Source organism: Danio rerio, chromosome 1, assembly GCF_052040795.2.
Source record: "Danio rerio strain M-AB ecotype USA chromosome 1, GRCz13ab, whole genome shotgun sequence".
In the NCBI taxonomy this organism is placed as follows: Eukaryota; Metazoa; Chordata; class Actinopteri; order Cypriniformes; family Danionidae; genus Danio; species Danio rerio.
This window is the reverse complement of record NC_141021.1, coordinates 12,416,412-12,433,256: the sequence shown is the minus strand read 5'-3', so window position 1 is coordinate 12,433,256 and position 16,845 is coordinate 12,416,412. Positions and strand designations below refer to the sequence as shown.

The 16,845-nt window shown below is 35.4% G+C and overlaps 1 protein-coding gene across 18 annotated transcripts in view; it reads left to right on the top strand.

Annotated features, from left to right (window-relative positions):
• Window positions 1-16,845, top strand: part of sdk1b (sidekick cell adhesion molecule 1b) — a 456,411-nt gene that overhangs the window by 432,399 nt on the left and 7,167 nt on the right. For all 18 annotated transcript variants that reach the window (NM_001443429.1, NM_001443430.1, NM_001443427.1 and 15 more), the window contains 8 exons: window positions 3,109-3,295; window positions 5,103-5,240; window positions 7,654-7,815; window positions 11,425-11,550; window positions 11,695-11,859; window positions 13,626-13,763; window positions 15,869-15,989; window positions 16,423-16,552. In NM_001443429.1, the coding sequence (NP_001430358.1) occupies window positions 3,109-3,295; window positions 5,103-5,240; window positions 7,654-7,815; window positions 11,425-11,550; window positions 11,695-11,859; window positions 13,626-13,763; window positions 15,869-15,989; window positions 16,423-16,552 (1,167 nt within the window). The remainder of the gene's footprint in view (window positions 1-3,108; window positions 3,296-5,102; window positions 5,241-7,653; window positions 7,816-11,424; window positions 11,551-11,694; window positions 11,860-13,625; window positions 13,764-15,868; window positions 15,990-16,422; window positions 16,553-16,845) is intronic.

Below are 16,845 nucleotides of genomic sequence, written 5' to 3'. Positions count from 1 at the left end.
TTCAGTCTAATGTAAAAAAAAAAAACATCCCAAATACATTTAATTTTTACCACTAAACTAAATGTTCTGCCTGTGTATATATATATATATATATATATATATATATATATATATATATATATATATATATATATATATATATATATATATATAATGAAATATAGCATTTTATTTTATTTTTTTCAAAACAATTTTTTTCTGTCTGTTTGCAGGATTTTTGCATATTTGTTTGCATATTTAAATTACAAATTGTTTAAACTTAAAGCACAACAATTACAATTCATTGTGTAATTATTCAAGTGGGGAAATACAGTAATCATTAAACTATTAGTAATGTTTTTATTTGATTGGTAACACCCATATACTTCAGTTGTTTAAATATTTAATTATATTATTGAATATAATTCAATTATAGAAAAATAATAAAATGTAAAATATGAAAATATTAATTGAATCAATTTAAATGTAACATTATAATTAAACAAATAATAAATACATTTATTGCAATTACATATTAATTTACAGTTAAATATATTAAAATATAGATTAAAGGAGCTAATAATTTTGACCTACTAACGTTTTTTAAAAAATTAAAAACTGCTTTTATTCTTGCCAAAATAAAACATATATATATATATATATATATATATATATATATATATATATATATATATATATATATATATATATATATATATATATATATATATATATTATAAACACATTTATTTTTAAATCAGATTTGCACATGTAAGGTATAAATTTGTATTTCATCAGTTTTTACAAAAAAATATATATACTGTGGTCCCTCATTTATCATTTTAAGTGAAATATCCATGAAGTATTGACAGCTTTATTTTTTACAATTATTATAGATGTTTTAAGGCTGTAAAACTTTATACACATTTCTCAGACAGGCATTACCATTTCCACACTTTTCTCTCTTGTATAAACACTTTCAAAGTTCAAACTATCGTTGAAAAATAAGTCCAGTGTTTTAGAATGAAACCAAAGATCAAAAGCTGTTGTCAGGGATTCATTGCTGTCAACAAAAGGTTCATAAACCTTTTTTGCTTTTGTGCAGATAATGTTGGCATCCAGCGTAATGTTCTTTTTCCTGCAACCACTGATCCACAAAGCGAAAGCAGACTCCATCCTTAAGGGGTTCGCACACTCTATGCGCAGCACACTTGTGGCATCGGTGTGCGTACCATGATAGAAACCTATGTTGCATGGCGCTGCGTGCCGCGGCGCATATAGTGTGCTACCCCTTTTACTATGGTCTTGCTGAGGACAGTTACAATCTCTTTTGCATCCTTGTTGAAACTCATACTGCTTGCAATTAAAGATTTATGTTCCAGAAAAAACAAACAAAAAGCGCTCTGGGGTAAGCTCAGATGTATGGTCGGTGCTCTTTGGGTAAGGGATTCATCAAAACAGCAACAAGAATCAGTCCAAGGCACTCGAATAAAGTGAAAAAATTAAAAAGCCTTTATTCACATGGCTAAATCTCTAGAAACCTACGCGTTTCTGCAAGCGGTATTTGGCAAGCTGAAGGCATTCTGTACTATGCATGAGACACAGAGGATTTTTTTAATTTCAGTTAATAATTTTTTATATGCGTTAAATGTTTATTTATTATTATATGATTATAATAATATATAATAATATACTATATTGTGGAATTAAATGTAATGGAATTAAAGTTAAATGTCTCACTAAAATCAAACATGCATCCTGTGTGAGCTTGAATAAATCATTGTGTATATATATTCATTTTCTTGTCAGCTTAATCCCTTTATTAATCTGGGGTCGCCACAGCGGAATTACCCGCCAACCAACACAATCGAACGGCAATTCGTAACTTTTTCATTTAGTGGCTAATTCATATTAATTCGTACGATCTAATTCGTACAATTTAGTACGATTTGCTTATCCCCCAATGACGGTTGGGGTTAGGGGTGGGGTTAGGTGCCACGCCTCCTTTTTAAAATCGTATCATTTCGTACGACTGAAATTGTACGAATTCGTACGAATTAGCCACTAAACTGGCAAAACGTAAAATACTTACGTTTTCTCGTGAGATCAGGCTGCGCCAACTCATCCAGCATATGTTTTACGCAGCGGATGCACCGTGACGCCCATCATTGTGTATAATCAACCATAATTGTTTATTGAATGTTTCTAATTGTCAAATGCTTATTTACACCCCTGGAAATCACCCCTAATTCACATGCACATAGTGTGTGTGTCGCATTCGCCACCGTGGGTCGATTACTCCAATGCATGAACATGGAATGCACAATTGTTTAGTGGCTTGTAAGGCCAGACTTTTCAGAAAAGTATTTCCAAAAGCAGTCAGGCAGTCCATCTGTTTACAGGCATAAATAAACTGTCTCTCATCAGCAGTCTGTCTTCTCTTATCTCGCTGTCATCTGTTGATTTCACCGCATTAGCTTTCACCGTTGTTTTCCTATTTATGCCATCTGTACATCTGTCTCTCGCAGACATTTCTACAGGAACTGGTTATGAATCCTTCTGTTCTGTCCACAAACACACAAAGTATCAACTCGCAGATATTCATATTTTATTTAAATCACGTTTCGGTGCGAGTGTTTGTGTATTTAAAGAATTAGTTTATCCAAAAGTGATCATTTTGTCATCATTTAGTCACCCTAGTGTTATTTTATATCCATATGGCTTTCCTTTTTATGATAGTATGCAAAAGGAGATTAAGCATGTATTTAGTTGCTCAATGAATGAAAAACGCAGCTGTCAAGGATCCAAAATATAGCACATGTCTGATAAAAACATCTTTATTATAAGAAAATAGACCACATTTGATGATAAACACATCTTTATTATAAGAAAATAGACCACATATGTTATATGTTGAGATATACATGTCTTTATTATAAGAATATAAACTGGCATGTGTATAATCAGGGTGTCCGCTGGGTCTTAAAAAGTCTTAAAATGTTTTAAATCTCAAAAGCTAAATTTTAGGCCTTAAAAAGTCCTTTAGTCTACTGAAATATTGGGTCTTAAATCTTTTTTAAACCATTTGTTCCTTTTGTTTATGAACTGGTCATTCACTTCTTCCTGCAGATCCATTACTGGGAAAAGGACCGGCAGAATGAGACGGAAAAAGAGCTGGTTCTGTTTGTTCCAGAAACATGCGTGCACCTGAAGAACCTGACATCCTACACTAGCTACCTGGTGCAGCTCTCTGCGTTTAACGCGGCAGGAGACGGGCCACTCAGCACCGCCCGTAAAGGACGAACCCTGCAGGCTGGTGAGTCCCGCTGAGATCCTGTTATGCTCATCCGGACGCCTGCGTGCCAAACAAGCAACCAAGACGTCCAAAACATTCAGAGCGCGTCAGTCTTCTGGCATTACTGTTTCCATTCAGAAACTACATGTGGAGATTGTTGCTGTTGGCTCAGTTAGAGCCTTTAAACAAGATTTGGTAAAGTTGGATTCAACTTTGCTGTTATACAAATGAGCAGCATACAGTACTCCAATTCAATACTCCTCAGTTAGCTTGTGTTGAGTTAAGATATATACAGATGAAGTCACAATTATTAGAGCTCCTGTCAGTTTTATTTATTTTTTATTTTTTTCAAATATTTTACAAGTGAATTTTAACAGAACAAGGACATTTTAATAGTATTTCCTATGGTATTTTTGTCTTCTGGAGAAGTCTTGTTTTTTTAGTTTAGCTGGAACAAAAGCATTTTTAATTTAGTTTTTTTTTAGCCCCTTTTTTTCGATTGGCGACTTAATTTACAAATGTTGTCCAATGACTTGCCTAGTTTCGCCCTTAAATTACAATTTAAACTGAACTCCAGTATCTTGCAAAATAACTGCTAAAAATACACTAACCGGCCACTTTATTAGGTATACTTACTAGTGCCTGGTTGGACTTCCTTTTGCCTTTAGAACTGCCTTAATCCTTCGTGGCATAGTTTCAACAAGGTACTGAAAAAATGATTATTATATTATTATTATTATTATTATTAATTTTATAGTTTTTGATCCATACCATACAGATTCTGACCCTACCATCCGAATGCCACAGCAGATATCAAGCTTCATCAGACCAGGCAACATTTTTCCAATCTTCTATTGTCCAATTTTGGTGATCCTGTGCAAATTGTAGCCTCAGTTTCCTGTTCTTAGCAGACAGGAGTGGCACCCGGTGTGGTCTTCTGTTGCTGTAGCCCATCCACCTCAAGGTTGGACCTGTTGTGCATTCAGAGAATGCATTTCTTTAGATGTCAGTTGTAACGAGTGGTTATTTGAGTTACTGTTGCCTTTCTATCAGCTTGAACCAGTCTGGCCATTGTCCTCTGACCCCTGACATTAACATGGCATTTGCGCCTACAGAACTGCTGCTTACTGGATATTTTCTCTTTTTTCGGACCAATTTTTGTAAACCCAGGAGATTTTTGTACGTGAATATCCCAGTAGATCAACAGTTTCTGAAATACTCAGACCAGCCCGTCTGGCACCAGCAATCATGCCACGTTCAAAGTCACTTCAGTCACCTTTCTTCCCCATTCTGATGCTTGGTTTGAACTGTAGCAGATCCTCTTGACCATGTAAACATGCCTAAATGCATTGAGTTGCTGCCATATGATTGGCTGATTAGAAATTTGTGTTAACGAGCAGTTGGACAGGTGTACCTAATAAAGTGGCCAGTTTGTGTATTTGGGACCCTTTCGTAATATCATTGGAACAGTTCAGTTCATAATTTCAGTTGTGCAGCTTAATATTTTTATGAGTATTATGACATAGTTTCAGGAATCTTTAATTAATAAAAAATTAAAAAAGTAATTACATTAATTTGAAACAGAAATCTTTTGTAAAATAAATGCGTGTTTGTTTGTGTGCATGTGTGTGTAAACATTTACACACATACACATAACATATTTTTATCAATCTGCTGTATCTGTTGAATAAAAGTAATAACTTCTTACAGACACTCAACTTTTGATTGCAAGGCTATTTTTGTTTTTTGTACCAATTTTCTTCAAGCAAATCAGTTTATTTAATAAGACTGTTTTTAAGGTCTCTCTGTTTCTTCTCTGTTTTTTCAGCTCCTGGATCCCCCAGCCGTGTGGTGTTTTCGGAAGTGACAGGAAGCTCTCTGAATGTGTCGTGGGGGGCTCCTCTCCAGCCCAATGGAGTGTTGGAGGGATACAGAGTGATGTATGAGCCCACCGCTCCTGTACATGGTGAGCAAATGCAGAAAGCACCACTATTGCCACTCTATGTAATCATTATTCACTTTATAATCAATTACATTTTTAGTTTTAAGTACAAACTAAATGGATTTCCAAGCAAATACTTTGTTTGGGTCTTTGTTGAAGTGATTGAGATGTTTCTGGCATGTTATACAGTGTGTTTGGTAACTGTTCTTTTAATGGGGAGCTATTATGGAATAATCACTTTTATAAGGGGTTTAAACACAGTTTTGTGGCAACAGTCTGTGAATATAACCAGCTTCTAATGGTAATTAATTGTATTATTTTTTCTTTCTCCTTTTATACGTCATCAGAAGGGGGGAAAACCTCGTCCATGGCCGTTAGTCTTGTTTTTAAATCTGCCACCATGCTGATACAGACATTTGTAGCTCCGCCCTCTTTTGAAAAGGGCACAATCACATTTAAATTTAAAGTGACCGTCACCAAAATGACAATTAAGATCAAAGCCTAAAAGGAACAGTTTTAAAGCATTATAAAACATTATTTGTGGGGTGTTTTGCGCTGAAACTTCACATATACACTCTAGGTGACATCAGAGACTTATTTTATATATTTAAACAGACGCAAAATCAACATAAAAGTTTTAATTGTTTGTAGTCCTACAAAATTCTTAGTTTAATCGCAAAATAATCGCAAAAACAGTGGAATGACAAAAGCAATAGAACAGACAGAAAAGCAAGCAGCTTACAATGATGGAGATTGGTTCAAGGATGATGGCTGCTGGACGTGACTGAATTGAAGGACATTATTTTTGCTGTGTGTGTGTGGCTGGTATTATGATGTGCGTCAAATCGATAAATGATTTCGTTTAACTCTTTCTCCGCCGTTGACAAGAAAAAACACTTCCCTAATGCCCTAAAGCATGTCCTGAGTAAGGTACATGATGTTTCATGCTCCGGGGAGTCAAATAAGAAAGAGAAAGTAAGATTGTGGGTAAAAATAAACGTTATACAACCTTTATCCCCACCGATTAACATCTTTGCTTGACAAGAGACTAAAAAGAGAAGCTTTATTTTAATTTTTTATGATTTGTGTCATGAAGATTGCACATCTAACACAGTAGGCTCTTAATATGGTAAAGAATTTCTGGGAATTATCACCACAAAATCTCACGTTTTTATCGCATTAATCACAAAAATAAAATAATGAAAAACTAAGGGGTCTTTTAAAAGGTCCCATTTAATGCTAGGGTGGTTTTCTTTTTTTTTTTTTTAGACAGGTCTAGTGAACTGACTTATTATGAAAGACAAATACAACAAATAAGGTAAAGCTATAGAAAATATTAATAAAAATATGTATTAGGTTTATTATATATATATAATAAAGAGCAAAATGTTACAATTTACTTAAAACAAATTTTAAAAGTGCGCTTGTGTATTTTTGTAAGAATAACAAGTGACTTATTTAATTAGTTGTGATTGAAAATAATAATTTGAATTAATTGAAAATAATCCACCAAATATTGCATTCCTTAAGTTTTGAAGTTGAGGCATTGGTACTATGTTGTCTAAGATGAATACTAGTTTTGTTATCACTTTATTTTGATGGTCCCTTCTGTGCATTTTGTTGACTTTAAGTTACATTGCATCTACATGTTAACTAATTCTCATTAGATTAAAAGTAGACTGGTTGGGGTAAGGGTTGGGGTTAGTGTAAGTTGTCATGTACTTGCAAAGTTTCTTATAGTCAGTTAAACGTCTGTTGAAGGAGCAGTAGCAACATATATTAAGCAGACAGTACTTAAATTGAGAAATATACAGTACTCAATATGGTAACACTTTATTTTGATGGTCCATTCGAGTATTAGTCTAGATACTGCTCCTTCAACAGACATTTAACTGACTATAAGAAACTTTACATGAAACAAAGTACATGTCAACTTACACTAACCCTAACCCTAACCACAACCTAACAGTCTACTTATAATCTAATGAGAATTAGTTGGTATGTAGATGCAATGCAACTTAAATTCAACAAACGGACCATTAAAATAAAGTGTGATCCTCAATATTAAACAGACAGTTCTCAAAGTAATACTAAAATGAGAATTAATTGGCATGTAGTTGCAATACAACTTTTAGTCAACAAAATGTGCAATAGGGACTATTTATCAAAATAAAGTCTATTTAGTTATTTTAAGCAAGTGAATGCTTTAAATGACAGCATGTTTGTTTCAATTTTAAAAGAAATGTCATACTTAGTTAACAGAATACAACAAGTATTACATTTGAATGTCTTTTGAACTCTTGATGACTTTCACAAAAAGATTTGAGACATTGCATAAGGTTGCCATGATGAATGCTTGTTAAAGGTGGTCCAACAAAATATGACTTTGGCCAGACAGTGTATCATGCAATATTAATGAATAGGCTTTACTTGACAGGAGTCAGTAAGACAGTCACGGTGGACATCAAGGGGAACTGGCAACGCTGGCTGAAGGTTCGAGACCTGATGAGGGGTGTCGTCTATCGCTTTAAGGTTCAGGCCAGGACTATTAGTTATGGACCCGAGCTGGAAGCCAATATCACCGCAGGACCAGTGGAAGGTATGAGTAAATATGAATAATAAGGCATAATAATGCTTCCATAATAAATCCCACAATAATTGCGCTAGAGAGAAACACCCCCTGCAGTTACAGACGCAAATGCCGGAGGCTTTCTTTGGATTAAATTGATTGTTGAATATGAAATGACTGCATTTAACTAGTGCTTTTCTGAAAAACACTTTTTAAAAACCTGGAAGCCAGCAGGAAGATGGGCTTTAATTGTTAGAATCGGTTGGAGATGGAAATTAAAATAAGGCTGCATGAACTTCACGGTTTGATTAGTGCACTGTAATGGGAATGTGATTTTATGTAGCCTTTGAGCAATTGTACATCCTCCAGACACATGGGCTTCATTGCGGTGGGATTGTGGGTCTCACACAGACAGCAGAGCAAACTGAAGTCCAGAATGTTCTGCGGATGATTCATTAAAGAGCAATAGACTCTCTGTGAGCTCTTGTGTAATTGGCATCCAAAAATTGTGGTGCACACACATATGTCCCATTGCAATGAATGACTAATTCATATACTATAATGTTAATGTGGTACTCCAAGGTACACTAACATTCTAAAATGTGAACCCACTGGAGTCAGTGTATGCTTCAGATAAATGTTCAAAAGTAAATTTGTAAGTAATGGTCAGTTAGTTTTCTACTATTAATGTTTTACAACACATTGATGAAGGGATATTGAATTGAATGAATGAATGAATGAATTAAGGTAGGAAGGAAGGAAAGAAGGAAGAGAGGGAGGGAGGGAGGGAAAGAGGGACGGACGGACGGACGGACGGACGAACAAATGAACGAACGAACAACAAAGGCCAGACAGAAAAGCCAACGACTTTAAACCTTTAAAATGTCATTTCATTTATTCATTCATTCATTCATTCATTCATTCATTCATTCATTCATTCATTCATTCATTCATTCATTTTCTTTTCGGCTTTGTCCCTTTATAGATATATATATTTATACAACAGTTCTGTCTGGTTCTTGAATCTGGTTGGCTGATAGCCGTGATATATTTAAGTAATATCAGCACCCGTACAGCCTCTTTACCGTTTGTGTATTACTCCGCCCACATAAAACCAGCAAAAAGCAGACACTACAGATCTAAAGTATAAAAGATGCTTGCTCAGGTGTTTACCTGTCAGCTTATGATTTGAATCCAACGTGGAAGAAAGTAGTTCCTTATACAAAAGGGTTTTTGAGACTCTCCATGTTTGATTTTGTATTTATATACACAATTATGCCATCAAACTGTTGTATAAACACAATATCAAACTCGTAGCAGTGGTGCACTGGTGGGGGCACTAAGGCACTATATATATATATATATATATATATATATATATATATACTCGTAGCAGTGCGATATGGCTGTATATCAGCACTGAAGGGAGGCGTGTGACCAGTGACGATATACAGTCACATCTCACAGAGATTTCCCAGTATTTCTCTGTTGCAATCAGGAGATCACATGTAATTAACCCCCCAAAAAAACAAAGCAGCGCAAATCTACCACATTACTGTTGTGTTCGTGATCAGGAAAACACTAAATACATGCATGCATTTCTTCTTTCATTCTTTTTACTGAACTAGTCTGCAGTAAACTAAAACAGGAGACGCGTTTAAAACAAACAGATGGCCATGCAAAAAGTAAATCAGGGTTATATAAAGAGTGGTCAACACAAAATACATACATTCCTGATATCTGAGTCCCATTTCACACTCAATACACTACAGTTATATGATATAAATACAGCACTACAACATATAAGAGAAAGAGAGAGATTGATTTAGAATGTCATGTACCTGTTTAATAATGATTTGATCAGCTGTAGATTGAAGTTATGCTGTTTTTCACCTCTAAGCAAGTGTATCTGTCTGCGGAATGCAAGATTATCGAGATCCCATTGAACCAACAAGATGTTCTTGGCAAGATGTTGGAAATACTTACCAGAGAACATTTTCATCAAATGTTTTCATGACTTTTTTTCTAAATTTATCCACAACCAAGTCATTTGATATGTTATATGCATTCATTTAGCAACTCATGCAACTCTGCTGACAACTTCATCTGTTTTGTCATGACAGTTAGCCTACTCAGCATTGCCCCCTGTGATTGCAAATAACAATCTAACGGCGAGCGTGTCAAGTATAAAAGCCTCCACGACTGCACATTAACAACTATGATGGTTGTGTTTAGGTGTAGTGTAGGTGTAGCTGTTAATAATTATGATGGTTGAATTTAGGTTTGGGGAAGGTGTAGACGTTAATTACTCTGATGGTTGGGTTTTGGTTTTGGAAAGATGTAGACATTAATAACTGTGATGGTTGGGTGTAGGTTTAGGGAAAAAGTAGACGTTAAGTGCTGTGATGGTTGGGTTTTGGTTTAGGGAAGGTGTAGACATTAATTACAGTGATGGGTGGGTTTAGATTTAGGGAAGCTGTAGACGTTAATTACTGTGGTTGGGTTTAGGGTTGTGGTAGGTGTAGACAATAATAACTATGATGGTTGGGTTTAGGTTTAGGAAAGGTGTAGTATAATAATTGATGTACAGCGCCATCTTGCCGACAACATAGTTTTAACATGGCTCCATAACTTCAAGTTATGCCTCTAACGTACTGCAAGTTACGCCTTTAAAGCACCTTCTTGTTACGCCTCTGTCTTGCAGTCCGCAGACACACCCTGCTCCCTCTAAAGCCCCATTCACTCGGTGCTTCAGCGTCAACGCTTGACTGAAGGCGTGTCTGAAGTTGGGGCTGAAGTGGTCGTCATAGAAGTGTCAGCCAATGAAATTCAGTCAACAATAGGCCACTGTCTAGCTGGTGTATTTGCATACAGCGATCTGATTGGCTGACGCTTCCGTCGGCCATTGAAAAGTTGAGCTAGTCCCAACTTCTGCAGCCAGCAACACCTCTGAAGCGGCGCCGACGGATCCACAATGCAATTCTGCAACGTCTGAAAGTGTGTCAAAGTGAATGGGAAGCATTGAAGCCCCGTGTGAATGGGGCGTAAGGGCTTATTTTGTACTCTCTGTCACCATCTTGTGGATGAACAACGTCAACTGTTATTGCTCAGCTCAATGACAGGCTAATGGCTGCCAACGCATTGTTTCTCAGAAATTATAGAAATTATAAATATTTAAAATAGGCACTATCCTAATAAATAAACTGCATAATTGCAATCAAAACAAATACATTCTCAACTAAAAAAGCCTCAAAAGTAGATTATGTTGTCCAACACCTGCAATATTTGTCAAACTGTAGAGTGTCCTCTGCTTGTTGTTGTCTGGGGTGGAGTAATACCCAAGGGTGAAGGGTGAAGATGCTGGACTAGTGCTATTATTAGCAGAATATCGCACTGCTATCAGCCAGATTCAAGAACCAAACCGAACTGTCATAGAATTATATATTTAATTCTCCAGAAAATGGTTTTACTATGTTAAATGTCCATAGAACCATATCAAAAAGCAAACGTACAGTGATATCATGGTGATGTGGCTGTTTTGGCTGGTGATTGGTTATTAATGTACTAAAAGAGAAAAAGCATTATTTTGTTTAATTGCACAATTCAGTCTAATGTCAAACTGTGTCTGATATTTCCCAGGCTCCCCCGGTTCACCTCTGCAAACCTCAGTCACGAAGTCCGCATCAGCTCTGACACTCCATTGGACGAAAGGCTCAGAAGGGGCGGGGCCTGTCACAGGATATGTCATTGAGGCTCGTCCATCAGGTACCCATCATCTTCAGATCCAGCCTTGACTTTTCATTATCACTTCTAAGACATTACTTCACAATTAACCTTCATATTCTCCTCTTCCATCGTTCCTCGCCTCTGCTGGGACCAATCACTCGCCCCAATCCCACATTTTTCCAGATGAAGGATTATGGGATACATTTGTCAAGCATCTCCCAGCTGGCAGTCTCTCATACACCATCAGTCTGGATCGCCTGCGTTCTGGTGTGGCCTATGAATTCCGCGTCATCTCCGTCAATCGCTTCGGCTACGGCGATCCCAGTCCACCTTCAACTGCGATGTCTGGTAATCTTCATCATTAGATTGCAGTGTATTCAACAAATGATGCGTACGAAAGCCCTATAAACAGAATGTGCATTTGCCCCACAGCTTTGTTTTTGTTTACTTCAAACCTAATATGGGTGCTTATGCTGAATAGTGTTGATTACAGGCTATTTCAGAGTTAGTTTTACATATATTTATATTTATATTAACACATGTTTGCAGTTAAGGCTAGAGTATAGACTTTAGTATTACATTGTGTTGTATGTGAGAGGTGTTTTGTTTCAGTGTGAGAGTCTGCGCTATAAACTCAATCCGCGGCCTCTACTGCCATCTTGTGTCTAAAGGCGGAACTGTCACTCTTCTGTAATAAAAGAAACAAGGCTTCACAGTTGTATACTAACTAAGCAATATTTGATTATTTAAAATTATTGTGTTCTGTTTTACAGATTTTAAAAATGCAATGCACATTTTTTCAAGTCTTTAGCATCACAAGATCCTTCAAAAATAATTTGAATGCACCAATTTGATACTTAAGGAACTTTTATTCGTATGATCAGTGCTGAAAACAGTGCTTTTTGTAATTGATGCATAATGTTTCTAAAAACAGCATTTATTGAAATAGAAATCTTTTTAAAGAGACAACTTTGGGTTCACAAAATTGTACACTTTTTATTAAGAAATATATATATTTTTTTAAGTAAAAAAAAATTTATTAATTCTTTTATAATCTCAATGATTCTGTGGGTGTATTTTGCAAAAAGGTACATTATTAGAAGAAGCTGTATGAATAATATTGTGATTCAAAAAGGAATATGGATAAATTATATTATTGAAGTCTGTATAGTGTGTGTGGGGGGGTAGTGCCTTTTGTTCAGTTTGTTTATTTGTCTGTTTAATTCATCAATTTATTAATATTCATTCATTTTAGATGTTGCATCTACTGTATGCTGTACAATAAAAGTGAAATGTGAAAAATAACTGACATGAAAATTGTTTTTAAACTAAATATAGATTTTTATTTGGTTTGCACGTGTACTTGCTGAATTATTTCAAGGAATTAATAGCAATATTTTAAGAGTAATTAATTAAATGAATTAAAACCACATAATTTTATTTACCAGCAATAAAAATATAACATTACACTGAATTCATTATTTTTTTTGTGTGCCACCCTAAGATTTAGTGTGGCCTCATCTGGCCACCCCTAAGAAAATGTTCTGGGGGCGCCACTAATTGTGTAATATACGAATACAACAACAAGACAAAAAAAAAATATGTTTAGCACATCTATTAATTAAAAAACATGTTCATTTGATTATAAAAATGAAACTAATACAGTAAAAAATCACTAAATATACAATGATTCTGTTAAATTAACACCATTACTGTTACCAATATTACTACTACTTATATATTAATAATAATAATAAATTACTTATTTTTATTACACAATTATATAAATTATTATACAATTTATTTATATATATATACATTTTTTGTGTGTGCATTTTTTTCACTAAAATATAAAGCATTTATAATTACAAACATGGGGAAATTTTTGCAAGGTGTTACAATTTTGCATGCAGCTCATCAGATTGTTTTAGTAATATAAATATTAATATTTTTTAAAAGTCTTTGTATTTTAATAATCATACTATAATCTCATGGTTTCTGACACTCTTATAATTAATAGTACCAACTCTTAATTTTTTAGGCCTTTTCTTCTTCTAATAAATAAAATGTGAACAATAAAATAACAGTTATTTGCATTGTGCTGTCTGTTGTAGCTCTGTCTGAAACACCTTTCTATGAGGAGTGGTGGTTCCTGATCGTCATGGCCCTCATCAGTCTGATTCTCATTTTGATGGTTGTGTTTGGTTTGCTCCTGCTCGGACAGAACAAGAAGTACAGGAGCTGTGGGACAGGTAGGATTTTCACATTATTCTTATGAGTATTATAAACAAAAAATAATAATGCTAATACTTACTTACCGGGCGTCACGGTGGCGCAGTGGGTAGCAAGATCGTCTCAAAGCAAGAAGGTCACAGATTCGAGTCTCAGCTCGGTCAGTGGGCATTTCTGTGTGGAGTTTGCACGTTCTCCCTGTGTTCGCGTGGGTTTCTTCCGGGTGCTCCGGTTTCCCCCACAAGTCCAAAGACATGCAGTAGATGAATTGGGTAGGCTAAATGGTCCGATGTGTATGTGTGTGAATGAGTGTGTATGGGTGTTTCTCAGTGATGGGTTGCAGCTGTAAGAGCATCCGCTGAGTAAAACATATGCTTGATAAGTTTGTGGCGACCCCTGATTAATAAATGAATCCGCTTGTTAAGTGATGACGTGTTGGTGACGTATGTAATACTGTTTCCGGGTCCAAGCCACCACTCATTTGAGTTGAGAAATTTTTTGTTTATGATTTGCTGATGATTTCCTTTTAATTCATATCATACATTAAAGTTAATTTTATTTAAAGTCATAGTATACACAACAATCTCTGGGCTTGCTGCATCACAAATACCAACATTTTAACAATTTATTAAACAATGAATCACTTTCTGGCCATCGGATATTAGGCATGGACATATATATATTGCTATCGTGATTTTCAAAAGTATTAAATCGCTTTGTAAACGTTTATAATTACCATTTCATGAGTCTCCCCATACAGTTGAATAGAGCGCTTGGACCTGGAAGCCTCTTTGCGTGACATCAGAAGTGGATACTGAATATGGAGTAATCCCAGGGCCGTTTATATCAAAGTTGATATTCAGCCGCACCATGTTAGTGTTTCTTCACATCTCATTTTTAGAAGGTGGGTCGTTAGCCCAGTGCTCTACCCCCAACCTGGAGGACCAGGACATACACACATACACTACGGACAACTTAACTTGTTAACTAATTTAACTATTAATTACATAACAATTTAACTATTTAACCCAATTCACCCATAGTGCATGTGTTTGGACTTGTGAGGGAAACCGGTGCATCCGGAGGAAACCCACGCCAACACGAGGAGAACATGCAAACTCCACATAGAAATGTAAACTGACCCAGCTGGGACTCGAACCAGCAACCTTCTTGCTGTGAGGTGACATCGCTACACACTGTGCCACCATGCCACCCTAATAATGCTAATACATAAAATAATTTTATTGCAATGAAAGTGTTTTGTTCGCTGACAATTCTCACTCTGCAGTTGTGCTAAATAAGTATGAATTAGAATATTTTTTTTTTTGTAATGCTAAAATGTTTCTATATAATTACGATAAAAAAAAACAATTCTTGTACGGTAAACTGATTCAGATCCAGCCTTGGCATTTCATTATCACTTTTAAGACATTACTTCACAATTAACCTTCATATTCTCCTCTTCCATCGTTCCTTTCCTCTGCTGGGACCAATCACTCGCCCCAATCCCACATTTTTCCAGATGAAGGATTATGGGATACATTTGTCAAGCATCTCCCACTGTGATTTTTTTTTTTTTTTTTGGTTTTATTATGTGAAGAATACATTATCTAATATTTCAAAGTACTAATTCTGGATACATTGACTGTTTTAAAAATGTTTACGATGCGATCCTGGATTAACATCTATGTTGATCCTGGAACAACATTTCTGCTCAAAAAAGTAATCCATACCTATTCCCTACACCTAAACCCAACTATAACTGTAAATTATTCCCAAAATCAGAGAGAAATAACAGATGGATAACAATCATGTAGAAGTACATAACCCTAACCGTAAGATAAACTTAACATAAAGAGTAAACCTATCCTTTAATTCTGATTGGCTGATTGAAATGTTGTTCCAGGATCAACAAAGATGTTAATCCAGGAGCAAGTCCTTCTTGAAGTCAGGTTAGCGGGTATGGTTAGTTATCTATAGGTTTAAAATAGCTCTTAAGTTTCATTCCACTGTATGTCTACACATGTAGCAGAATGACAATAAAGCTCAACTTGACTTGATAGAGTATCAGTCGACGAGGCTTGTCTTTGTTGGTATCACTCAGATGTATTTTTTTTTCTCACAGGGAAGCACATCAGTACTGTCGAAGAATCTGTGACCCTTGACAATGGCGGCTTCACGGCCCTCGAGCTGAACAGCAGACATCTGAACGTGAAGAGCTCTTTCCTCAAGAAGAATGGAACAAGGTAAGGCTTCATTGAACTGCGGTTAAAGCGTTTTGATGCTCTTTACACTTTCTACTTCCTTAAGTGTGTAGTGTTACTGTTTGAGTGTTAAAAAAAGATCTGCAAAGTTCACTATGAAGCTCAAAGTCTACTCCAAAGAGAGTTATGAGTCACTATAATAGAAAACACTGATTCAAATGCTTCTTAGTCCTGATTTATTTATTTATTTTTATTATTTCATTTTATTTTTTTGTATATGTGTGAATGCAATGAAACATCAAAATATACATTTCATGATTATGTTATGATATTATGTTATGTTATGATATACTATTTAATTTATATTCATCACCAGATTTTTTTCCTTCATGTAAATCTCAAACAAAAATGTCTTTATAGGAAATGTGTATGCAGTTTGTATAATGGAATGTTAATGTTGTTGTTTGGTCCACAGGTCTCCTCCACGGCCCAGTCCGGGTGGGCTGCACTACTCTGATGAAGATATCTGCAACAACTACAATGGGGCAGTTTTAACAGAGAGCACAACACTCACAGAGAAACCCACTGAGCTGTCTGAGTCTGAGGTAAACACTCTACACCAGTAACGCATGACTTCACAAACACACACGCAAAGAAAGTCAACCTGCGTCTTGATATTTACTTTAATAAACATCAATTAAATGTGTATGTTTTTATAAATGTATAATATGTTTATAGATGTATTTATTTATATGTTTATCTATGTATTTGTTTAATTTCATTCATTCGTTTTCTTTTCGGCTTAGTCCCTTTATTAATCTGGGGTCACCACAGGTTAATGAACCACCAACTTATCTAGCATATGTTTCACCCAGGGGTTGCCCTTCCACACAGGAAT